This window comes from Gastrolobium bilobum, unplaced genomic scaffold (genome assembly GCF_033153095.1).
Source record: "Gastrolobium bilobum isolate Gb01-03AN ecotype WA unplaced genomic scaffold, APGP_CSIRO_Gbil_v1 utg27505, whole genome shotgun sequence".
NCBI classification, from domain to species: Eukaryota; Viridiplantae; Streptophyta; class Magnoliopsida; order Fabales; family Fabaceae; genus Gastrolobium; species Gastrolobium bilobum.
In genome coordinates, this window is record NW_026898864.1 from 65,385 (window position 1) to 91,141 (window position 25,757).

General features: G+C 35.0%; 1 protein-coding gene and 1 long non-coding RNA gene across 2 annotated transcripts; both read right to left on the reverse strand.

Annotated features, from left to right (window-relative positions):
- Positions 1 to 7,226: 7,226 nt before the first annotated feature.
- LOC133284755 (uncharacterized) lies at positions 7,227 to 8,531 on the reverse strand. Its single transcript, XR_009747938.1, has 4 exons — positions 8,359 to 8,531; positions 7,985 to 8,061; positions 7,821 to 7,885; positions 7,227 to 7,389 (listed from the first exon to the last, which is right to left on the reverse strand). It is a non-coding gene; the product is annotated as an uncharacterized LOC133284755 (long non-coding RNA).
- A 3,398-nt stretch (positions 8,532 to 11,929) lies between these two features.
- Positions 11,930 to 18,490, reverse strand: LOC133284774 (transcription factor MYB51). Its single transcript, XM_061481853.1, has 8 exons — positions 18,358 to 18,490; positions 18,121 to 18,250; positions 16,669 to 17,353; positions 13,512 to 13,539; positions 13,414 to 13,479; positions 13,034 to 13,313; positions 12,802 to 12,934; positions 11,930 to 12,156 (listed from the first exon to the last, which is right to left on the reverse strand). The coding sequence occupies exons 1-8, from the start codon at positions 18,488 to 18,490 to the stop codon at positions 12,082 to 12,084; spliced, it is 1,530 nt and encodes a 509-aa protein (XP_061337837.1). The 3' UTR covers positions 11,930 to 12,081.
- Positions 18,491 to 25,757: the final 7,267 nt, after the last annotated feature.

Below are 25,757 nucleotides of genomic sequence, written 5' to 3' on the forward strand. Positions count from 1 at the left end.
ATCAAGGGGACATATCCTACAAATTCCATGTTGTTTATCTCATAAATACCGATAATCAAATAATCTCACTCCCAAAATACCGAGTTATTGGCCGTCAATAGATCGAACCTCACCCGTTGGTAAATCAAAGAATGAAAACTATTTGATTACCTATTTATAATAAACTCAGGATTAAGAGCAATCACATAACTATAGTTAACTGGAGATTTGATACCTTATGACAGAAAAACAACCTTAATCAAATCTCTCCTTGATCCTTTCAATGTGAATGTTAAGTCACACCAATATTTTACAATGATTCGGACAAAATCATTTCATAAAATATTGCAACCTGAATAAAGTGCTCAACTTTATTTAACGGCTGTGACTCCATTCATCAATTGTGAGATCCTATGATCATGTCCTCCATGAACGTATCCATATGATCATATACTCCACAATTTGATCCGGACCTTTATGTTTGTAAATAGTGAGCAAAATAAATAAATAAAACCTTATTTATGAAATTCAGAAAATGATTTTATTGTTTCATCGTCTTATTCCAAGAGCACAATAAAACCAATAACTCCCACTTGCTTAATGCAAGTCTGGGATTCTCCTAAGACCCAAAGAAGTAACATGCCTCTCGAACACAAGTTCAGGCAAACTCTTAGTAACTGGGTCTGCAAGATCCACCTCTAATGCTATCTGAGTTTAGTGAAAAACTCATAGCTCGAGGTTGATTTTCTTGAGTCAATATCCACTTGAAATAACTGAATTTTTGAAAACTCAGCTTTTCAAGACTCCCACTAGAATATACCAGCATATAATCGCTCGTTCTCTAAAGATACTTGAGTACATGCTTAACAATAATCTAGTATTCCTCTAGGTTCAAAATGGTACTATCTCACTACTCCCACTACGTGACAGATGTCTGGTTTAACGCCCAACATGATATGCGTGAGTCTACCTTTGCCAAAGCATAAGATATCTTGCTCATGCATTCTTCCTTCTTAGAAGTCTTTGGTCACTCCTTAGGAAGATGAATTCCACATCTGAGAATTATAATTCTTCTCTCTTAGAATTCTCATGTTGAATTTTGGGTTTTGTCAATGTAAGTAGCCTGAGGTGATGCCAACAACTTATTCTTCCGGCCTCATAAGAGTTTTATACCAAGAATATAATTGGCTTCCCCAGTACTTCCATACCAAAACACTAACTTAGCCAACTATTTATGCTTGATATTACCTCCACATTGTTTCTAATAAGGAGCATATCATCTACATAAAGTACCAGAAAAGCTATTGTCTTCCGTTGTATCCTTTACATACAAATACACATCATTCATCAAGGTTATCTCAAAATCAAAATTTTGATAACCTGATCAAAAACTGATATTTCAAGACCTGGATGCTTGCTTAAGTCTATGAAATAGACTTTCACAACTTGCATACCGTGTGTTCCTACTCATTTGCTATAAACCCTTTTGGTTGTTGTATGTAGATATCCTGACATCCAACTCCCAAAATGAAATCTCATAATTGAGACTTATAGCAACTAAGAGAATCTGGATAGACTCAAGCATGGCGTCTGGCAAAAATTGCCTCCAAGCTAGCTTTGAAGGTTTTCACCTTTCTGTCCATCCTCTCTTTGCCTTTTATGTCCACATGCACCTTGTGGGTTTTACCCCTCTTGGTGTTTTTACTAGGACCGAACGGAGTTGAAATACAAGTATTTCATCTCATTGTTCATAGCTTGAGCAACACTTGATCAACAACATCTTCTAGTGCATTATTGTAACTAGTAGGATCAATGTCACTCAACAAGAAACAACTTGAGATTTAACAAGGTTCTCTCCCACTACGAATGTACTGCACTAGACCTTGTGTATTTATAGGTAAAACAAAGAGTGGGTCAAATGATGGATCTTCAATTTCTTGAGGATCCGCTTATCCTTGATATTGTTCCTTTACATGTGATACTAATATTTCTACTAGTTTCACTTGTATATTATCATGTTGAATTTCCAATCATGGTTCTCTTGTTTGTTCACTTAGAGATATATCTATCCCCTCTTAAACAATCAAGGGAACAGTGGATGAAGCTTCTAGAGATTCTGGAAATTCTTGATCTGAGATAAATCTCATCAAGAATAACCTAACTTTAGATCTTATAATTTCTTATCTAGTCCTCCTTTAAGAAAATCATGTGAGTGCTCACTTAGATTATCTTGTCCTTAAGACTAAATAAGAAATCATCCCTAATTCTCTTAGGGTAGCCAAAAAATATGCACTCTTCCATACAAGATTTCATCTCATTTGACTGCTGTTGTAGGACGTGTGCCATGGCACCCTAAATCCGAATATGGTTTGATCTGGGCTTGCACCCTTTCCATAATTCTTTAGGTGTCTTTACAACAAACTTTGACGGAATCAAGTTAAGAAGGTACATTTCCTTCTCTTAGGCATCTCCCTTGAACAACATTGGCAAAGATGAATAACTGAACATGATCTTCACCAAGTCTAGAAATGTTTGATTTTTGCATACTGCAACTTCATTCAACTAACGCGTTCTTAGAGTTGACAGTTACGAAAACAATCCCCTCTTAAATCAGGTAAGACCTGAAATTACCAGACAGGTAGCCAAACACTTTAGTAGACCAAAGTGTTTTGATTTGAACACCTACATGCTTTTCTGCCTCAGACTAAAACTCTTGGAAATTTCCAAAAGCTTTAGACTTATGGCGCACTTGGTTCATCTGTCCAAATCCAAAGTAAACATTCATATAATGAAGTACTCATCACCTCTTCTGGTCTGAACGCTAAGTGGTCCACATACTTTAGTATGTACCAGTTCCAGTTGAATAGTTGCGCAAACCTTTTTGACCCTTGTAGGATTGCTTGGCCACTTTACCTTCCAAATAGGACTAACATGTAGCTGTTAGTTAAAAGATTATTGAACTTTCAGTCCCTCTTTTAACTAAAACATGTTTCCTACTTGAGATAATATGACTCAATCACAAAGGCCAAAGTTATGTTTCTTTTGAAACTTTTATTTCTTTGGTGAAAGTTCTTGTTCATCATCCTTTCCATTCAACATAACAAATTTAAAAAAAAAGGTATAGGACATAGGTAATAAAAAAAACTATTTAAACAATGTACCAGAACAAAACAAGACGAAGATGAACTTCGAAATGTAACTGAGGAATCAATTGCATTGTCAACCCATGTTTTAATCAAAACAACTAACAATAATTGAATTCCTCTTGAAATCTGGAACAAACAAACAGTCACCCAAAACCATAGTCTTATAAATAACTTGTCCTACTGCAAATGCAGACACAAGTTCCCATTTTCAAGCTTAAAATATCTATGTCCATTGCTGACAGGTATGCTATGTTTGAACTACTACAAAGAGTAACAAACATAATCAGTGATTCCTGAATCAATAATTCATTCACTGATCAGGCCTAGATATGCCCATGTCTGGTTCTTTTCATCACCTCTGGGCAATTTTTCTTTCAGTATCCCTTCAGTCTGCACTTGAAGAACTTGCCTTGTGGCTTCTTCATAGCAACTGGTTTGACAACTAATAACCAAGTCATTTTATTCTTGTTACCACCCTTGGGTTTCCCTTTGGATTTAACAAGACTCTTAACAAAACCTGCACCGACTGCATTCTGTCTAGCAGAGCTGCTAGACGCAGCAAACATGTCATTAAGAGTCTGAAGCATTTCTACTCCATTCTTAATCATGTACACTTGCTTCTGCAAGGAGTTGGAAAGACGGACAATAATATAGCAGCGAACTACCATATTTGCCCTTTCCTAATCTGAGAAATGCATCTTAGTTTCCTAAGACGCATCCTCTGCAGGTTGCTATGGCCCTCGTATTGTCAGAACAAATTTTAGCTTCCATGTTTTAGAACAATATCAAAAATTTGCTTTTCACTTATTCATAGTTGGTACCATCTAGAGGTTTTCGACTCAAAATCATTTCTAAGATATTTTCTAAAAAACATATAAAGCACACAATTACAAACAAATAATGCAATAAACAAATGAAGTGCGAGTAGATTCTCATAACTACTCTTGTTTATTGTTAACAATCCTTCAGTTTATCTTTACAAGGCTTACGATGGGCAAGTCACTTGTAAAAACCAAAATTGTTATTTGGGCCTTCAGTGCCATTGCCAGAGCCTCGATGGGAGGGTTAACAATTTTACCAAAGTTGAATGTAATTAACCATTGTTTAATTTCAAAATTATCCTTAGTATCTAAGCATTGCCGACAATGGGCCGTACAATACTTTACTAAAATTTTGAAATTATTAAGATTTAATCTAGTGAAATCTGATTATCCTTATCCGATGGGGATTCAGCGAAAACCATTTCACTAATAAACCCACAAATGGAGCCCGCAGGTTTTAAAATTAATTAATTTTTAAAACCTTCACCCATTTAACATTTTTGTTTGAGAATTTTCGTAAGCCCTGTCGAATTCATTGTTTAATTTCAGAATTATCTTTAATAACTTAGTATTATCGACGATGAGCCGTACAATACTTTATTAAAATTTTGAAATTATTAAGGCCCAATAAAATCCAATCATGCTAATCCGTTGGGGCCTCACATGATTATTTTATTGATAGGCCCACAATGCGCCTGGAGGTTAAATTAATTTCTTAATTTAAATCTCCTCCCATAATTATTTAGGTCCAATCTAATAAAATCCAATCATGCTTATTCGATGAGACTTCACATGATTATTTTATCAATGGTCCTTAAAATGCGCTTGAAGGTTAAATTAATTTCTTAATTTAAATCTCCTTCCATTCAACATAAGCAACATTTTCCAATTTCCAATTTCCAATTTTCCAATTTAAATCATAATAATTATTAATTAATTTCTTAGGATGATTTAAAATCAAAATAATCCCATAATAACTATCATACTAGTCGCTGAAGACATAATAGCTATTATGCTCATGCAATCATACAAGTTATGCAACAATATGGCACCACCTATTCTATATGGCATGTTATCGCAATAAAGCATGTTATCAATCATATAATTTATACCAATCAATAAAAGCATTAAATAATAAATCATAATTACTTTAATCCATGGCCTTCCTATTTTAAAGAAAATAAAATAAAATTAAATTAAATAATACAACTTTGAAATTCGACTTTCGCCTAGCTCATAGTATCTGTCTCAAGCACCTTTAGGGTTTCATGGGCCCAAAAGCCCAAAGACCCAATCCTTTGGCGAGAAACCCTAGGACGCGAAAGAGGAACCCTAGTCGTCAGGTCTGTCGCGCCGTCACCCGAAGTCAAATCAGGTTGAAACTCCAGGGGAAGGACCGCCACGTAGAGACGAGTGCACCGCCGCCGGAACCACCCAAAAAGGTGGCCGGACGCTCCCTCACTCTCCCATTCTTTGCCGGAGAGTGGCGGCCACTCTCATCCTCTTGTGGAGGCGCGTGGTGGAGCGTGGAGTCTCCGATGGAGGCTATACACCCCCCGTTGCGTTCGTCTTTTCGTCCTCTTTCCAACCATATATAGATAGCCTCATTCCGAGATCGGGAAGACCTCGAAAAGTCTCCGACAGTACTGACTGCGCATCTTCCTCGCGGTTTCTCGATCTTGAATTTTTACAAAATATTGAAAAATACACAAAAATTCCGAAAAATTAAAAAAAACAGCAAGGAGGAAACCTAATCATATGGGATTAGCCTCCTTGTTACAAATTGAGAAATACACGAGAGACCCTAACCATGGATTAAAGCATTTTTACCGATTAAAATTTAAACTTTTATGAAAATGAATTATAAAATACACATGCTAGATTCATACCATAATCCTAGAACCCTAGGTGCCACATTTCAAGAAGCAAAACTAATTACATGAATAGTGAAACTAGATTCACATACCAATGTACAGCCAAGGCTCTGATACCAATTGTAGGAAATCTTAGATTTATGCGGAAGCGGTGTAGGACCTAGTACATTGGTATGTGTAACGCCCCGTTCTAGAACTGGTTTGTTAACATCGCATTATGATATTAAGCGCAGTTACAATCACATGGGTTCAATTAAAATCCGGATAAATTTTTCATTTTAAAACATGCCGAATTTATAATACCCAATTTCGTGATCATAACCGTATTACCTTGCGGAATCAGATAAATTAAGCTTAACATCATGTTCATTTTCCATTTTTAAACCATTTATTTACTTCTTATTTAATTCACAACTTCTATTATATTGTAGGTTTCTTCATTAGCTACCCGTGCTTCAAACCGTGCTCAAATCGGAGCACTGTAGCCCAAGTTAGGACAATTTGAAGCAGCACAAGAGAGTGTTGGTCACAGGCCCCGCGCGCTTCAGCGCGCTACCGGGCGCTCAAGCGCGCGCTATCGGGCGCTAAAGCCTCCATCTGGGCGCTTAAGCGCACGGAGGCAGTAAGCATCAGGCATTCCAGTGTGGATGGGCGCTTAAGCGCGCATCAGGGCGCTCAAGCGCGCTATCCTGGGCGCTTAAGCTCCCATTCGGACGTTTTAGCGCGCAGAGACAGAAGCATCTCCTCCTTCAGTGGCTAAGGGCGCTCAAGCGCGGACCAGGGCGCTCAAGCGCGCAACCCTGGGCGCTTAAGCCCCACCCTGGGCGCTAAAACACGAGGGGACAGTAAGCATCCCAACTTTCTGCAGCAAAGGGCGCTTAAGCGCACGCCAGGGCGCTCCAGCGCGCAATCCTGGGCGCTTAAGCCCCCACTTGGGCGCTCCAGCGCGAGGAGGCAGAATGCATTGGCACTCGCAGGGGCAGCAGGGCGCTTGGGCGAGCTCCTGGGCGCTTAAGCGCGCTGCCAGGGAATTCCAATTCCCACATTTTTCAAGTCCAAGCCTAGGGGAAGATGCATCCCTATTACAAACCCCAATTGTCCATGCCCCAAAACTAAATCCTAGCACTCATCCAACCTCTCCTCATGAGATTTAGCTAGAATTTGGGCAGCATGACCTTTGTTTTCTCATCGTTTACCAGTTTAAACAAAGGGGTACCTAATTGATTTTCAGCCCAACCAATTCAACAACTCAATACATAACAAGCATGCATATATTGAATTTCAAGTAGGCATCATTTACATTACATATCCTTTACAAATCATAGAACTTAGCTTACAAAACACTATGATCATTCCCTTGGCTCCCATCAACAAAAGGTGCAACCAAAGGCATGAGCACAGGCTAAGTTCATCCAATGAATCAAGATATACAAATGACCATGGGCTTTCAAAATAAAATCCTATACATGTCAACTACAAAAGGCATGCATAAACTCAAAAGAAATGCCACATTTCATGCATAATCCAGATATGGCCACTTGCCACCAGAGGCTCCTGCAGCATCCTTACCTGAAAGGGGGTCCCCACAACACGGGGTGAGATATACGAATATATCCAGTAAACCAGGGGTCCTTGGAGCATCTCTCCACCCCACAGTTCCATATCAGTGTAATAGCAATAACAATAATAATGCAGTAAATACATATCTATGCAAAGTGCAATACATCTCCAGGAGAAATCCCTCGAGCTCTCAAGCTGTCCTAAGGAAACTCAGATGCAAATAGTCCTACTGGCCAGCTAACTACCAAGTATGATTTACGCATCGTCATGCCACATACCAACATAGGGAAACACCATCATATGCCACACCAAATGCATACACATACGTATAACAAAGCATTACACTATTTTATTGCATTTATATACACAATCACAACCTCCACCCTTTCAGGGCTTGGTAGAACAGTCAAGGGAATTACACCCAAGGTCCGAAGGTTTACCTCAATGCTTCAGTCGACCTTTGTTCTTCACCAATGTCAACAATACTCTACTCCAAAACCAACACCTACACATGGTGTAATGCAATCAACACATTGCATCCAAGAGTATTTCATAATCAACCATCAATTACTCAATTCAAAACACAACACAAGTACGAGCTTACCAATTCCAATGAGCTATTCAAGCTCCATAGCTTGCTCCAATGGTTGATCACTCACGGTTGGTCCAAATGTCTCAATCCTAGACATCACAAGGATCCAATCAATCATTCCACTCACTAATTGTTCAACATGCTAGAATACTAACCAATCCAAGCATGAATTTTCCAATATTATGAACAATTATCAAATGACTATCAAGGATTATTTCCACCGATTAAATGTCGTTCCTAGCATTTTTCACAACATGCTCTAAACTCCATTCTTCCTAGAACATAGCTAATTCAACTACATTTCATAAAAATCCCAATTTACTATTCATAAACCCTAACTCATGCAAATTTCAAGGAATCATGAGGTTCAAGGGTTAGAATCTTACCACCAATGGTCACACAACCAAGGATTGATGGCTCCTCAAGCTTCAATGGAGGGAATCACCCCAAAACCCCAACTCTCACCAAAAGGGGCGAATTTTGGAGGGTTGATATCTCTCTCCCCAATAACTCCCACCCAAAACAAAGCTAGAATTATGAAAGAGGGGAAGATTTGGAGTGGTTTAGGCTTTGGAATGAGTTGATTTGGACACCAAATGTGAAAGCTAGGTTTTTGGCTCACCTATGTCTTCCTCACTCTCTCTGTCGCTGAACCACGGGAAGAAGAAGGAAAATGAAATGGTTTTTTGTGTTTTGGTCACTTAACTCAACTTAAGTGGTCTTAAGCGGGTATTGGTTCGTCTATCTATTCAACTCCAATAATTACCAAACTTTACCCAAAAGTCTGGAATATTATTCTAGGAATATTACTATTTTTATTTTTATATTTTGGGCACTTTCACCAGTACCCATTTATACCCCTTAATTTTCACTGAGTACACTTTTTAACTCCAAAGTGACTCAGATTCATTTAATTAAGCCTTATACTTAAATTCACTCACCAAAACATGTTTAATTAATTAATTACACTAAATTTACTAATTAATTAAGTTGGGCTATTATAGTATGCTTACCGAATCATCCTTGTTTCACAATTACCTCTCGGTGCGCAGGTCTCGTGTAGAATCTTCCCTTGTAGGATTCCTCTTCACGAACAGCTCACCTCAGCGCCGCAGCACGAACAACCTCCTTGAAGCTGGACTGTGGCAGATCTTCCAAACTATCTCTCGAGGAGGAAGGGGAAGTGTGTGGGCACTGATTAGATTCTGAGCTTGCCTCTTTCTCACAAAAAAGACCTCCCCGCGGCTGATGACTTAAGAGGTACTATTTATATGGGTTCCAAGAAACCCTAGCTCATTGGACTCTAAGTTTCTTGGGCTCTTCTCATACTAATAACCCATTTGGGCTTTAGTAAAAGAGCAAACCCAACACATGATAAGTTATGAGGTTTAGTAGGTACATGCAAGATTATTTGACAATAGGAAAGAGTCCAGTTAGGAAACACTTAATCCTCAGAATCCATTATAATCCCAAAGAGAGGCTTACGGGAAGGAAAGACGCAGATTATCCCACCTAAAGGCCATAATAGTCTCTATTGGTCTCTTTAAATGCTCGGACTCAGTCATGAATTTTAATGAAACTAGAAACTTATAAACAATGAAAGCTGAAATTACATTACCACTGGTATCATACTTGTGCATCAGTTATATATCTTGATTGGTTATGGTGCATCCTCACACAATTTGCTGTTAGGACATCTCAGTTCCAATCTGTGGATGATCGAGGAGTGTTTGGCCACTACCAGTTTTCGTTTGGAGGACAAAAATTGTTATCCACATCCATGGCATATGATATGCAAAATCAATTGTGCACATCCTTTATGTACACATTTAGCAAAATCAATTGAATCTCGTATTATATGTTTATATTTTGTATTTTTTTTTTTTTAGGTGTAAGTGGAATGCTTTAGTTGACTACTGTATGGGTATCGTTGGAAAACTGAAGTTTCAATTTTTGGGTGGTTTGGTTTTTTCTATATGTGAAGTAATCTTCAAATGCTGGGCTAGAAAATTGTAAGGATTTTGTTTTGAAACTTTGGGTGGATCTGTTAAAAGGTTCCATTCATGGAATTGCTGTTAAGAATTAAACAAATTGAAGTAAAATTCCACCAGGCGATTCAAGTAACCTAAATTGGGTTCTCAACACTTCGACACTATTACGGTGTGAGATTTTAGAAATTGTGAACTCGAATATAAATCATTTTATTCTTCCTTTATTGGTTGTGACAAGATTTTTTCCTGAAATCACCTTTATTGAGAATATTAGTTACCTTTGTGGTTTTCTGCAAGGGGTCAAGGATCAAACATTCTCAAAGCTTAAGCTAGCAGTCCTCTTTATCTCAAACAGAATACTAGCTATTTTCAACCGATGGGATGTGGGTTTGGTGTCCCCAAATGGAATATATTTGGTTTGATTTTCTAAATTCGGGATGTTTTCTTCATGTAATTACTGTGAGATTGAAAATGCAGCATTATTTACAAAAAAAAAAAAAAAAATGCAGCATTAAGCTGTTGCCGATCCTGTGATGAGCAATCTAAGTGGAAGATAAAATGGTGTGAGGTTAGCTATGCTATGACCACTTAAGCTTGGATTGTATTGTCATGCTTTGATCATCACTATTCTCTATTTCTGTGGTTGTCTTTAGATACTAGTGGGCTTTCTGATACATTTATCTTCTGAGCATTTGAAGGTTAGTCTGAATGTTCCTAGCATGATCATGACCGAACTATTGAGTACGTATAATTTGGCTTCTAGAGAAACTAACCTGGTAATATTTTTTTCGTTAATTTATATTTCAAAATTCAGATTCTTTTAATTGGGAGAGTCATTGCAACTTGCAAGAGTGGAAGTGGAATTCAAATCTTGCAGATTTTTTTTTTTTAATCCAAGTTAGTTTCGAACACCGGACCAAACACAATTTTCTTCATTTCTAGAATTCAATACAAGTTTTAAATATCGGTAGAAGAAAAAAAAAATTTACTAGAGAAATTAATTACTAAGAAAATGATAGAAAAGTTAGTTTGATGAAAAAGTTTATAAAAAGATGTTTGGTTAACCGAACCATTACCGGAAAAATTTATTTAAATTTGTAAAGACTATGTTCGGGAGCAACTTCGCACCTGTTTTTTCACTTCTCCAGTTATCTCAAAATACCACATCTCAAGTGATATTTTGTAAGAGTAAATTTCACCCAAAACCAAAGTCATTTCTCAGCTATCTAATATTTTTTTTCAAAAACTTGAACCAAACATAATATTTTCCAATACCCACCCAGGCACCCACACTTCCCCGTCAAATCCAAAATAAAACTTCTATCACACATACCCTGAGTTTCTATCTGTACATTATAGTGGGAAAAATGATATTCGTTAGATAGGGTTTATATATGTTGTATCTGTCATCTTATGTTCATTACACCATGTACGAACTTTAAGGAACAGAGATGCATGCATGCCACGCACTCACCAGGGTAGATCCACAGAAATTGTTATGTTTTCACATCCCATAATTAGCTGCCCTGCTATATTTATTTTGAGGACGATCTTTTCTGTGCTGTGTCTCACACTCTTTAGAATGGGATTGAATTCACAGGAATCAGAATCGATGATTTCATTAATTTCACCAGCTAAATGTAATGAACAACTAGGTCCTCCTTAAGCTAATCTCCTAAGGAAGAAGGAGGAATAGGCCTTGGGAATTTGATAAAGGGTTTATGTCCCATTCTTTTCTTATGATAAGGTTAGAAGGCATAAATAACGAAATTATGAATTTGTTTCACTCATGCTCAGCTAAATTTGTTACAAGTTCGAAATAGGCAAAATCGCAACAAAAGTTTTGGCCGAAATTTTGCAAACTTAGACAACTGCAAGCATTTGAAGTTGAGAATTAGTCAGAACAAGAACGGGAAAAAAGAGAAAACAAAGTTTGAGCACCAGATGAGCCACAATTTATAGCAAAAACACTCGATTCAAAATCTTCATTGAATAAAAAACCGAATATAAAGTAGAGTCAGATTAATCAAACAATTTCTGGGACGGGAATCTATCACAGACTCCAACAGGCGCATTTTCTAGAACACTAAGCAAAATCTAAAGCAGAAATCATTATACTTAAGCAAGATTTGAGCTGGTTGGAGCCCCAAAACCACCAGATCCACGACCAAAGCCAGGCCTTCCGCCAGAACCCTGCAATATGGCAAACCAACTGATTCAGGAAAACTAAAAGAATATTAAAAAAGGAATGATACCATACCATATCCAATATAGAGGAGCTCTACTGTCAGAAGAAACCAGTTTCTACCAAAATGTTTTATTCACATGCAAATGCAGTTACGAACATTACGACATGTTTCACAGATACAACAAAAGTCTTTTCCAATTACGGGGGTCAGCTACACTGATCAAACAACACCATTGTGTTCAGTGAAAAATCAAGTTTTCAAAAAGGCCATTAGCGGACAAAGCAAACAGAGCTAAATAGTGAATTGCAATATGTAAAAGAGAAGAATAGTGCGCAAATATTCAAGTAAACTTTCAACTTCACATGGAAGCACAAATTGATATACAACATTAGATACAGGGAAGCCCAAGAGTTGCTGCTCATAGGATGCAACATTAGATACATATCTTAGAGACATCATGACTTCTTGATACTTGACTTGGTTTTAGACTTTCAACAATAAGTAAAAGTCAAACATAATTCGAAATTATAAACAGAGTAGACAAAACATACATCATTTCGACCCACACAAGGCATTCTATAGATAAACAACATATTAAACTCAACTAATGATAGATACCAAAGAGAAAGTGCAGTGGCAGAAACATTACCCCAAAAGAAGGCCTGTAATCAGCAGGAGCTCCTCCCTTGTCTCCTCCAAAGTCACCACCAGGTCCTCGGGGACCTCCACGGTATCCATCACGGTCACCAAATCTACGTTCCCCTTCAAAACGTGGTGGACCCCTGTTCAAATTGCCCAAGTTTCAATCAGCAATGTAATCAGAAACAGACACACACACACATCAAAAAAGCATAAAACAATTTGATAATAGGTAAATTTACCTTGGGCGATCACCGGGTGGTCCACCAAACGGTCTACCAGGTGGCTTGGCTTGTTTCTTCAAAGTAGCAGGGACGATTTCTGAAGGAAGATTAAGGTACGTTCTGAGGAACTCAATGCCATCATTGGTAAGGAACCAGTAATAGTGCATCCAAGCAAATGTCTCCCTCACGTACTCTCTCGATTTGAAGCTTTGCATCAGCTTAATCACTTGTAGATTTGGCACATCAATCTCTGGGTGCTTTGCCAAATTGAAATCCTTCTTTGCAAAGCAAACCCCCTCTGCAACACACACACTCACACAAACCAAGTGTTAGATCAAACACCACGCAACCATAACCAACGAAGAGTATTATTCATCATAGATATCATATCAAATGACCTTGGAACAAGTATTTGCAGATCTCCCTACGGTTCTTCTCCGTAATGATCTGAACAAATAGACAAACACAAATATTTGCATCTCAATGAATTCAACAGAACAATGCAAAAGAAACTCGATTGGATCCTAAACAACTAAGAATTTGACAACATACCATGGTTACAAGATTTGGGGGCGGCGATACAAAGCAGTGCTAACACTTCCAAGACACTTCCACTTCCACGCAGTGAACCCTAACCTCTCTTACTTATTTTTTATAATACATTTCCTTTTTTTTATCCTTTTTTTCTTTATGGGGCTATATATGGGCCACAATTGGTCACTAGGCCCATTGGCTCCCTAAAGCATAGCAGACCGTATTAATCATCTCGGACCAATTCTTTCAGTATTTGATCTGATAAGTGATAAGGTCGAAGTTCGGTTCACTTTGCACTTGTGTTGTTATTTTTATATATTCAAAAATTAATTATTTCAATTCTTTTAAGTATATTAAAATATATAAATTTAACAAAATAGAATATTTCAACCCTAGTTTTAAATATATTTAAAATTTCATTAAATTAATCAAAACAAAACAATTCAGTTAAAAAATTAAACATAAATTGAATTGATTTAATTTTTATTATAAAATTTAATTTTAATTCAATTTAAAATGCACGCATATATGAAAAATATATATTTATAATAATTTAACAAAAAAATTTAATTCTTAATTAAATATAATATATATACGTATATATATATATATATAATTTTTTACCTTTTTTATAATAAACTCTCTTACTTATATTTCATTTTCTTGAGGTTATACATGGGCCACAATTGGTCACTAGGCCCATGGCCTCCTCAACACAAATAGTAGACCGTATTAATCATCTGGGACCAATTCTTTCAATATTTGATCCGATAAGGTCGAAGTTCGGTTCAGTTTGCATTTGTGTTGTTATTTTTATATTATTTAAAAATACAATATTCTTTAATTCTTTTAAAAAATATTAAATGATAAAAATTTACAACAAATAGAACATTTCAACCCATGTTTTAAAGATATTAAAATTTTCATTATTTATTTCATTTTCCTAGGAATTAGTGCTTTGTCTTTTATATTATTCACTGCGCGCACAACAATGACTGTGTTATGAAGGGTACAAATCAAAACTACTACTGGATTGATGTGAAATTATAATTGGGCTTTGTACCTCTAATATTGGATTGATGTTGGTGCTAATGGATAATTTAATCCAAAATGTTACTCGCTCCCTCACAGCAACTGTAATTTGAGTCGTAATAATTAATAATGTTTGATTTTGATTTTGAAAAGTCCAAATTATGTTTAAGAAAAAAATGTATATCTTTTACCTTTTCCCTAAATCATGATTTGGAATTTTAGAAGCTAAACCAAACATGTTATAACAAGTCTATATTATGTAGGAATATGCATAGGTCGAATTCAACTGAATTTTTTGAATAATCAAACAGAATTAGCTTAAACGGTTCAATTCAAAAATGGTTCGATTTAATTCAAAACCAGTTCGGTTTTGTTCGAAATTTGTTCAGTTCAGGTCAAAAAAGGTTCGATTCGACTAAAAACAGTTCGGTTCAGAACTAATTTAGGTCAATCCTATTTTGAAAAGAAAATAAAATAAAAAATAAAGTAATAAAAACTAGTTCAGTTTGGTTCGAAAGCGGTTCGGTTCAATTCGAAAGTGGTTCAGTTCTTGAACTTGTTTTATAAACCAGTTCGGTTCATGAACTGATTTTTTAAAATCCAGTTCGGTTCATAAATTTATTTTTTAAAATCAATTATTTTAAGTGTACAAACAAAAATAAAAGTGTGGATCCCACTCTTTGCGAGAGTGAAATGATATAAGTTGTGTCATTTAAAAAGAGAGTGGACAAACAAAAATAAAAGTGTAAATCTCACCCTTAGTGAGAGTGAAATGATACAAGTTGTGTCATTTAAAAAAACAAATATTTTTCTCAATGTATATAGTTATTTATACAACACTAGCTATTGGATTTGACCAAATTATTGGGTATGGTTCATATTTCTAATGACAACTCCCTATTAACGAAACACAGAGAAAGCCAACATGGTTAGTTTGGACTTAGACTTATAAATAACTACTATTACTTAAGGTTTTTAAGTATATTTATATTTGTCTTGTGAACTAGGTGCTTTGTAACTAGTGTGGTGATGAGAAAAATATAATGTATATTATTGAACGTAATTCATATTGGGAGAGCATTTTTAATACTCTTATCACACTGAATAGTAGGTACTACTTTCATTCAAATATGACACCTTAATTTATTATGAATGATCTATGGACTATGTATTCTGAAAATACATAAGCAAAGTATTAAAGTTTTTTTTTCACTCTCCTAAAAAAAACATGTTAGTAAAATTGTCATGTTTTCATTGTATGGAGGTAGGTACGAAAGTAGCACTTAATTTTTTTTTCCACATTGGTTGAAGGTAAATATGTATCTTTGTTTTTCTTCTCTTTCTTTCTTTTTCAGTAAACATTCTTTGTGTCTTTTTGATTTGCAATTGTGTGTGTAATTGTTCGGTGACAACACAAAATAACATGCCAATTTCTTAAAAAAATAAAATGAAAAATGAAAAATGAAAAAATGCCATTGCCAATAGGAATGCAATCAATACATATATGCAAATCCTTAGCCAGAATCTCTTTTCTCTCGCTTTTGCATTTGGTGTTTTTGGGACTCGGGTTGGGGGACATTATGCATATGATAAGTCAATGCTTTTCTCTTTTGTCTTTTTCCACAAGACAGGTTGGTTGCATGATAAAAGGACATGGAAAAATGTAAAGGGCAAAAACCCATGCATTATTATCATTCAAAATCCACCACATGTACAGTCAAATATATTGCAAATTGAAGATGCTTTATACATCTTCAAAATCAAACTTTTCTCCTAGCAAGCTGCAATCACCTTTATTTTCCACCACCCCCCCTCCCGCTTCACGTCAAAACACTCAATAAACATCAAACATGGTTATATATAATATATATATATATATCTTACCTTCACTCTCTTTTTATACAATCTTTACAAATCAGCAATCAAAAGGAAAAGGAGCATCTCTGCAAGTTTCGGAAAGGCAGGCGAGGACCATGATGAAATGTCTTCCTAGTTAGAGTGGTCATAAGAAGGGAGAGAGAGAGAGAGAGAGAGAGAGAGAGAGAGAGAGAAGAGTGGGGACAGTTTTCACAATCATTGTCATCTCACAAAGACGAAGGAAAAGGAGAAAGTGTATTTGCTCCCATATTTGATGAATTTGGTGCTAGTTCTTCCCCACCAAGTTCTGCTTCAACGTTGTCCCAAAAAACAAAGTTAGAACATTGTTGTTGGGTTTCAACCCATTCATTTAACTCTTGCCTCTGCAAGCACTCAAGAGGTATATCTCCTTCCTCGTCCATATTACAAGATTGTGCTTCAATTGGCACCATGCTTTGCACGTTCTCTATCAATGGTGGTAGATAATTCGTGGTGTCCAAACCTACACCCAATGCAAAAGTTGTTGCTGATGAAGGAGGAAGTGCCTGGACTTGATGGTGGCTCAAGTTCCATGGTTCAGAGTTCAAACCCACTGCATCGACTTGGAAGTGTTCTACTCGTACATTGCTATTTGTTGAAGTCCCATCAAGTGAAATAGTTTCAAACATAAACAAGGGCCATGTGGAAGAAAATAAGGTTTCTTCCACTGATGTTTTTGCTGTTAGATGATTATCTTGGCTGGCAAAGTGACCTAGTTGATTGGAATTATAATTGAACTGGGATTGATCGACTCTTTGTGCAATGGTTGTTGAAGACACTGAAGGCTTTCTTATTTTCTTTTTGATCCAAGAATTCCAATAGTTCTTTATTTCATTGTCAGTTCTACCAGGCAAGTGGCTTGCAATATGAGCCCATCTGCATTTCCCAAGTTCAAGAAGAATATATATAATGAAAAGTATAAACCCCACGGTTTAAATTAATCAAGAGAGAGTTAACTTCTCAATCAAAAAATTTATCTGAGGTTTATATCTATAATTTACATAAAATCGTAATTCGGAAGCATTCATGTCTATAAGATAACATTTTATTTGCTTAATTTTTTATTTTATTTTTTATCAACAAATATACATATTTTATAGATTAATTAAGACTGTAGATGTAGGAGGCTAGGAGCTCACACACTAAAAGTGGACAAGTAAATTTCAACTGACAAAATTGCCTGCTTAACTTCTAGCTCAGAGGCCAACAGCCTTTAATTAGAAATTTATTTTTTTAATTGATTATAATAAGCTCCAATTAAGGACTTATTTTTGTGGTTTGTTTTCATACAGTTAGCTAGAACACATGAAGCCTTGAAATTCCATTGTTGTCTTCATATTTAGTTTGTAACCCGCTCAATATCCCATTCATTCAATATAGCAAATTAATCACATATATATCTTGTATTAATTTCATACTTCCCAAAATTCAGACATATGTAAATTTAATTTGGAGCTGGTCGGGTTGAAAGCTATAGAACTTTTTTGTTTTTGTTTTTTTTGGCTGAGATTTATTGAACTCGACTTAACTAAATTTAGGTTGTTGCCACAGGACGAAAAGAGGAATATGTTAGACAAAGGGACAGTAACTGTAAGAAGAACAAACAAGGGGAAGAGTTAAATCGAAGGTTGTGTAATTCAAACCTGTTGCCTACGACCCCATGAAGGCTTATAATTAGTTTCTCCTCCTCAGGTGTAAACCTGCCTCTTCTAATATCAGGTCTCAAATAATTAATCCATCTCAAACGACAACTCTTGCCACACCTTAGAAGCCCTGAAAGCCACATAAAAAACTTGTAAAATTGAGGCCGGTACTAGCTATTATTATCAACAAGGAAGAAAGAGGAGCTGATAAAAAATAACTAAAAAAGAAAAATTGACCAGCTTTCTCTGGAACTTCACTCCAACAGCCATAGCCATGAGTGGTAATGTATCTGATGAGTTTCTCATCTTCCTCAGGGGACCAAAGCCCTCTCTTAACTTTCTGTTGGTTGCAGCAAGAATGGTGACCCATAATTTTAGGCTTCTAGCTATGTCTTCTTTTTTCTCCCTTCTTTTAGTTTTGTTCCCTAAGTGGCTTGTATTCCCTAGACCAAATATGGATTTGTGTGCAATTGTTAACTCCCTCTCTCTCTCTTTCCTCCTTTAAAAGTGAGGGAAGTAGTTTCCACACACACAAAAAAAAAGAAAAAGTGAGGGAAGTATTGAACCCTACATACATTCAGAACCTGATGGGGTCCATGCAAGGGACCCAGATCTCCATCTAACACTAAAATGACATTCCATCAACTTAAGTCTATAGCTAGCTATTGATTAGTGTAACCATTTTCTACGTACATGTGTGGTATTACGTAACCAACCTTCTTCACATACCACCAAAGCCCCAAAATAAGAAGAAAAGGAGAGACTAAGAAAATATTGCAGGACTTGTTCATGCACCTCATCATTCTCCCTGTCTGCAACTACTCAGCAACGTCATATTCTCATAAGCAAGTGGGAAAATGACGGGGAGGATTATTTTAGACCTTATCACCAAGTTAATCTCATTAATTTCATTTATATCAAAAAATAACAAAAAAGTTTCCTTTGTTTTCGTCTCCGTACATTAGTAAAGCACAATAAGAACCAGAAAGATGGGTTTAGGATTATAGTCTCGATCCATAAAATAGTGCATAGCAATGAGAAGAAGGGTAAAGGCTTGTTTTTTACACATATTTTTTTCCAGCAAGAGCTTTATGTAAGTCCTAAGTTTTGCTTATAATTCTTTCCATCATTTCAACTTTTACAGAGGAATGAGTTAATTTCCTTGCAATGGTTAGGTCATTATACAGGAATTAGGATCATTTCCTTGCTGAAGGTGGAGCTGGGTTGTCTATGGGGCTTGTTGGGTTTGGGCCCATATCAGAAACATAAAGAAAAAACGATCAGTTTATGATTGGCCAAAATGAAAATAATTATTTCATCTTAAGGTTAAATTATCATTTATTATTTCATCTTAATCATTTCTGGATAAACTGCATCAACATGTATCACAATTCTGTTCAAGGCGAGAACATCCACATCATGATAGGGTTAATTCTCCCAAAGAATTTTTTTTTACATTCACAAGAACTTTGAACCTAAGACCTTGCTTAAGCGAAATCAAACATATGTACCACTTGAACTAACGCATTTTGATACTTCATCTTAATCATTTGATCTACATTGAGGTAATAATATTTCAAAACTCTCGTGATATACAAAATTGGAATTCTTTCAATTAAGTTTAATTTATTGGGCATATAATTGATATTAATTAAGTCCTTCCCAACAACCACAAGCTAAGTTTTATCTTCAAGGGAGTTGAAAAATAAAAAATAATTACCCTATTTCCTAGAAATCACTTCTATTTATTTAGGGTTTGCATGACAATCATTCTGTTACCTGATACTGTTTTTTAAAAAGAAACAATTATTTTCTACTCTTCTGCCTTGGAATAGTTTCTGAGGAGAAAAAAAAATATTTGATAATATGTTCTATTTTTATTCCGAGACTAAGAATAGCATTTGATAACACAACAAATAATAGAATAAATTTTTTTCGAATCATCACTTTCCTTTTCATATGATGTGGTGGTGGTGGTGGTGTCGGTGACGGTGCAGCGGCGGTGGCAGCATTGGTGATAGTGGTGGTGGTGACGACAAAGGCTGCGACGATGGTGGTGGCAGCAGTGGTGGCGTTACGGTGGCATGATGATAGTAGTGGTGGTGACGGCAATGGTTGCGACGATGAAGGTGATAGTGGTAGCAGCGGCGGTGGTAGTAGTGACAGCAGTGGTTGCGACGATGGTGACGGTGGTGGTGGTGGTGGTGGAGGTGGTGGTGGTAGTGGTGACGGTGGCATGGTAGTAGTAGTGGTGGTGATGGTGGCAATGGCGTAGAGGTGGTGGTGACGATGGCGGCGACGTTGGTGGCGGTGGTCGTGTAAGGATGGTGGTGGTGGTGGTGGTGATGATGGTAGTGGAGAAGAGTGATTGAGAGAAACAAGTGTGTCTCATTTTCTGTCCAGGAACACACAAAAAAGAAAAAAATATTTTTTTTCTGTTCTGCAACACAGAAATTGAACCATTCATTCTCCAAAATAAATAAAAAAACCGATTTTGTCAAACATTATTTCTATCCATTTCTGTTCCCCGGAACAAAAATTGAAAATAAAAATGATTCTGCGAATGTTGTCATGCACGCCCTTAATGATTGATCACACACATATGATTAGTTTTTTATTTGCAAAAAAATAGAACTCTCAATTTAAATATTTTATAAAGTGAAATTTTTTGTAAAGTAAACAATACACACACACACACACATATCTATAGAGGCTTATATTTACAGACTCTTACAATTTTAGTGCATAGTTAGGTTTTTAAGAGTTTGTAAACAAAAAATTTGTAAATATAACTTGCCCTATATATATAGTGATAGGATCATTTGACACCAAATATTAGCCGTTGATTTCTGTCAATCTAACGGTTATAATTTATTGAAAATTAATAATTAATTAATAATTGTTAATTTTATGAAAAATCAACGGTTATGATTTGGTATCAAACTTTTTAATTTGACACCCATGTCAAAGAATCATGTCTCGTGTGTGTGTGTGTATATATATATATATATATATATTCAAAGTCATTTTGTGGAACTTGATCCATGGTGCAACCTAATTAATTTAAATATTAAATTAATAAAATTAATTTGAATTCTAATTTTAAATTCTAATTTAAATATAGTCTTGAAATTAGATTTAATGACAAAAGAGAAAATAAAGTAAACCAAATAATTAGATTGATTGGTTAAAATTAGGAAAATCAATCAATTGAATAGAAAAATGAAAATTACCCAGTATAATTGGGAAGTGATCGGGCGCTAATCAAGGGGTTAATTAGCCATCATATTTAGTTTTCATTTTTTTCTTATTTAAATGAGATATTTTTCTGATTTTGCTCCAACCAAAACCTAATCGAAAATTACTCCATTCTTTGGAAAGTTGGCTCCTATGCACGCATTTCTTCGATTCTCTGACTATTTTTCTTCTTCTTCTTCTCAAACTGTTCTTCTACATTATGTATTCCAAATATGATTTTATAAAGGATCTTAATCATACCAAGGAGGAGTGGAGGATTAATGTTAGGGTGGCTAGTACTTGGAAGGTTCCTAACTTGAATCGGAAAGATTTTGATGACAATGTGGAGATAGTTCTATTGGATGAACAGATAATACTTTTGGTTTCTATTTGGCATGACTGTTATGAAATAATATATTTTGATTTTTATTATTTTATTAATGTGTGCGTTTTGTAGGGTGGAATGATATATGCTACTATGAAAGGTCCTTTACAAGTCGGGAATAAAATCCGTGAAAGAGATTTCTATTTTATCAGAATGTACGTTGATTTCATTTTCAAACGTTATTTGATTATATTAGTACTTTGTATTAGTTTTATAAATAATTTTAATTTTTAGGATCAAGCAGTATCCAAAAAGAGTTGCGGTATCTTTAAATTAAAATCAGATTTTATCAATTAAATATTTTTTGCGCTATTTGTATAACGTTTAATAATTTTATACAATTTTAATGTCTTACCAGGGTGGTTAGAGTCAAACATGTGATAATGCCGATGTTACTGATGTTTTCCGTACTTTGTTGTCACCGTTATTATAAAATTTGATGTCGTCAAGGAAGAATATTTTAATTGTTCAGTTAATCATTCTAACAAAAAGATTAAGATAGAGAAAGAGTTAAGTACTTACCTACTATTTGTGCGTTTATAATTTTCTACTACGTAATATTTCTATATGTTGCTAGGGAAGAAGTTGTATAGCCAATATTTTAGCCAGTAAATAAAAAATTTCAGCTGGTGCCAAAATAGCCACGGTTATATAGCTAAGTCCAAAACGTGGCTAATTTTCAAAAAATTTGAAACATGATTGGCTACGTTTATTTAGCTACACTTGAAATGTGGCTAAATTAGCCGGTGCCAAGGTACATGCTGGCATTAACGTGGCTCTGCCACTAATTGTTATAAGTATTGTTGAACTATGAGGAAGGATCCGTTTACAAATTTTTTTGAAATTTTTTACAAATTACACTATGTTCTCCCGGGAGAACATGGTGTAGTTTGTAAGAGTTTGTAAACAAAAAAGTTTGTAAATATAACCTGCCCCTTGAACTATATATTTGAAAATTGTTAGATAGTTAGGAAATATACAATGTTTTAATATTTTTTTGTTAACTATATGTTAGTCTGTTAATCATGATTATATTTTGAAACTTTATGATATTCCTTTTTTTCCTGACTTTCAATGGCTGATTCTAGAGGTGGCAATATGGGTTGAACCCGACGGGTCAACCCGCCAAAACGGGGCGGGTTGGGTTACACATTTCAATCCACTATCCCGCCTCAACCTGCCCCGTTAGGTTGTGGGTCAAAACGGGTTGGCGGTGGGTCGGGGCAGGTTGGCCAGCCGGGTCAATTTTTTTTTTTTACTATTAGTAGTATTTTATTTGTCTTTAAGCTTTTGTGATATCTAATTTTTTGTTATCTTAATACTCTATGGAAAAAATAAAGAAGAAAAACTTTATTTATAACAAAGGTAATCTATACATGGAGATAAAAATAAGTTTGTAAAGAATATATGATTTATGAAAATAAGTAATATTAAAATATTTATAAAATATAATTTATTTTTAATTTTTAATTATATTTTATTTTTATTTTTATTTTTTAGGCGGGTTGATCCGCCAACCCACCATAAAACGGAGCGGGTTGGGGTTTACAACCCACATCCAAGAGGCAGGGCGGGGCTGGCCAACCCACTTTTGGCGAGTTGGCGGCGGGTCGGGGCGGGCCAACCCGTTTTTTTGCCACCCCTAGCTGATTCTTCATCTTCTGCAAAGCAGGGAGCGATTAAGAAACAAAGACAGATGCCCCTGAAATATCTTTCAAGGGATTTATTATTGTAGATTTTTGGAGTCATTAATGTAACATTCTTAGAGTCTATTATAGACACAATTCATTTTTAAGTTACAAATCTCTTATCTATTTTATCTTTTAATTATTTATTTAATAATTATGTCCTAGAAAATTTTATTTATAAAATTTATTTCAAATCTGCATTAAATTTTTCGTGATAAACAAATCGACTTCTTTTTTTCTCCGTACACACACATATATATATAGGGCTTATCATTTTTCAAACTGCCGGAGATAAAGTTATCTCCGGCTACTAAATCATAATCGTACAAAGATGGATCAATGGTGATAAAGGAAGAGGGAGAAAAATGAAATCATAACCATTCAAAGGTGAATCAATTAATATAAGGAAATAAATAAACAAAACGATGTAGTTTTGGGGTGACCGGAGATAAACTTATCTCAAGTTGCCGGAGAAATATTTTTCACATATATATATAGGGCTTATCGTTTCTCAAGCTGCTTGAGATAATTTTATCTCCGGTTACTAAATCATAACCGTATAAAGATGAATCAAGGGTGATAAAGGAAGAGAGAGAAAAAAAAGGAATTATAACCATTCAAAGGTGAATCAATTTATATAAGAAAATAAATAAATAAAATAACGTAATTTTTGGGTGGCCGGAGATAAACTTATCTCAAGTTGCCGGAGAAATATTTTTTCTATATATATATATATATATATATGGTTCAATCGCATGACCAAGTAATTATATGCAATTTTATAATTTATATTAAAAAATTATAAACATACTCAAATATCTAAAAAAAATTAATAAAAATTTCAAATATTTTAATACAACAAATAATAAATCATATATTATTATCAAATAAAAAATCAAACAAAAATATAATGATCGTGATACGAGGCTTTAGGTTCATAAAACAACATCTCTAACTATAAATTAATTCAAACTTTTATGCATAGTACATAATTGAGATAATATTAGTGTTGTAGGTACATAACTTATGTAAGTCAATAAGCAAAAAAAAAAAATTCAAATATGACTATTATGATTTTTTTGAAAAAAAATAAAAATTTGGAATTTTTTTTTTGTGGACCGGGCCGGGTCACCGGTTAACCGACCGAGTCACTGGTTTTTATGAAAACCGGCCGGGTCAGACCGGGTCGCACCGGTTCTGATGCATGGCTAGTCCGTTACTTCAACCGGATCGATTATATGACCGGTTTACCGGTTCTCGGGTCGACCCGGCCGGGTCGGTCCGATTTTATTAACTATGTTTAATATTATTAGAAAATGGTAGATAAATGTATGTAGAATAATCAATGATAAATAGAAGTATAATGTTGTAGAAAAGTTGTTAGGTTATGTTATTGATATAGAATTTGTGGGACCCACACTATTTTTGTTTTTTTATTTTTTGAAAACAAGTGTGGGTCTCACAATTCCTATCTCTATAACATAACCTAACAACTTTCCTACAATATTATTCTTCTTTTTCCCATAATCAATCTATCCATTTAAAAAATATATATACTTAGATATTTGTTTCTCTTAATAAAAAAAGAGAGGCACTTGTACGGCAACACGGAGCTTCTTAACTGAGATAAATTCTATATTTTTTAAGTATATTTTATATAAAAATAATATTTCTCATGTTATAAAAGATAAATTTTATCTACTATATACATACAAAATATATGATGTTCATATTTTCTTTTTTCTCTCTTCTCCTCCCATGAATTCATATGGGCCCCACATTTTTTATATATTCAGGACATAAAATTATTTCTTACTATATGAAAACCATTAATCCCATTTTACATACTTGAAATCAGATTTTGCTTGATTCTTACTTATAATATATTGGCTAAACTGTTCACGATTTAAATGCTTCGAATTTGATTACCAAAAAAAAAAAAATGCTTCGAATTTTAATAAATGTATTGCTGACGGTGGAACAGCGTATGTTTCATATATTCTGAAAGCATTCGACATTTTAATTCTTCATTTCATGGCTTACAAGAGAATCCTTAATGCAATATGCATGCACATATGAAAAAGACAGAAAAAAAAAAGTTATTTGCTTTATGATTTAAGCAATCTCAATTATTTTGACTTGATTGTGTCTTAATGTAATTAAGAAGGAATAATAATTCATTAATGTTGTGGAACAATGTCTATAAGTAACACGATTGACGTCGACTAAAGTTTTTTTTTTTTGGATAGAAACGTCGACTAAAGTTAATGGAGTTTGCATTTGTCATTTAACATAACACAACAAACTTTCCTACACACACAACATTT

Coding starts and splice junctions, on each gene's coding strand:
- LOC133284774 (XM_061481853.1), bottom strand. CDS start 18,490: ATGGGTCACCATTCTTGCTGCAACCAACAGAAAGTTAAGAGAGGGCTT. Junction 18,251..18,357: donor TGAAGTTCCAGAGAAAGCTG/GTCAATTTTTCT, acceptor TGTGGCTTTCAG/GGCTTCTAAGGTGTGGCAAG. Junction 13,540..16,668: donor CTCCTTTTCCTTCGTCTTTG/TGAGATGACAAT, acceptor TTAGTTGTTTAG/GATCCAATCGAGTTTCTTTT.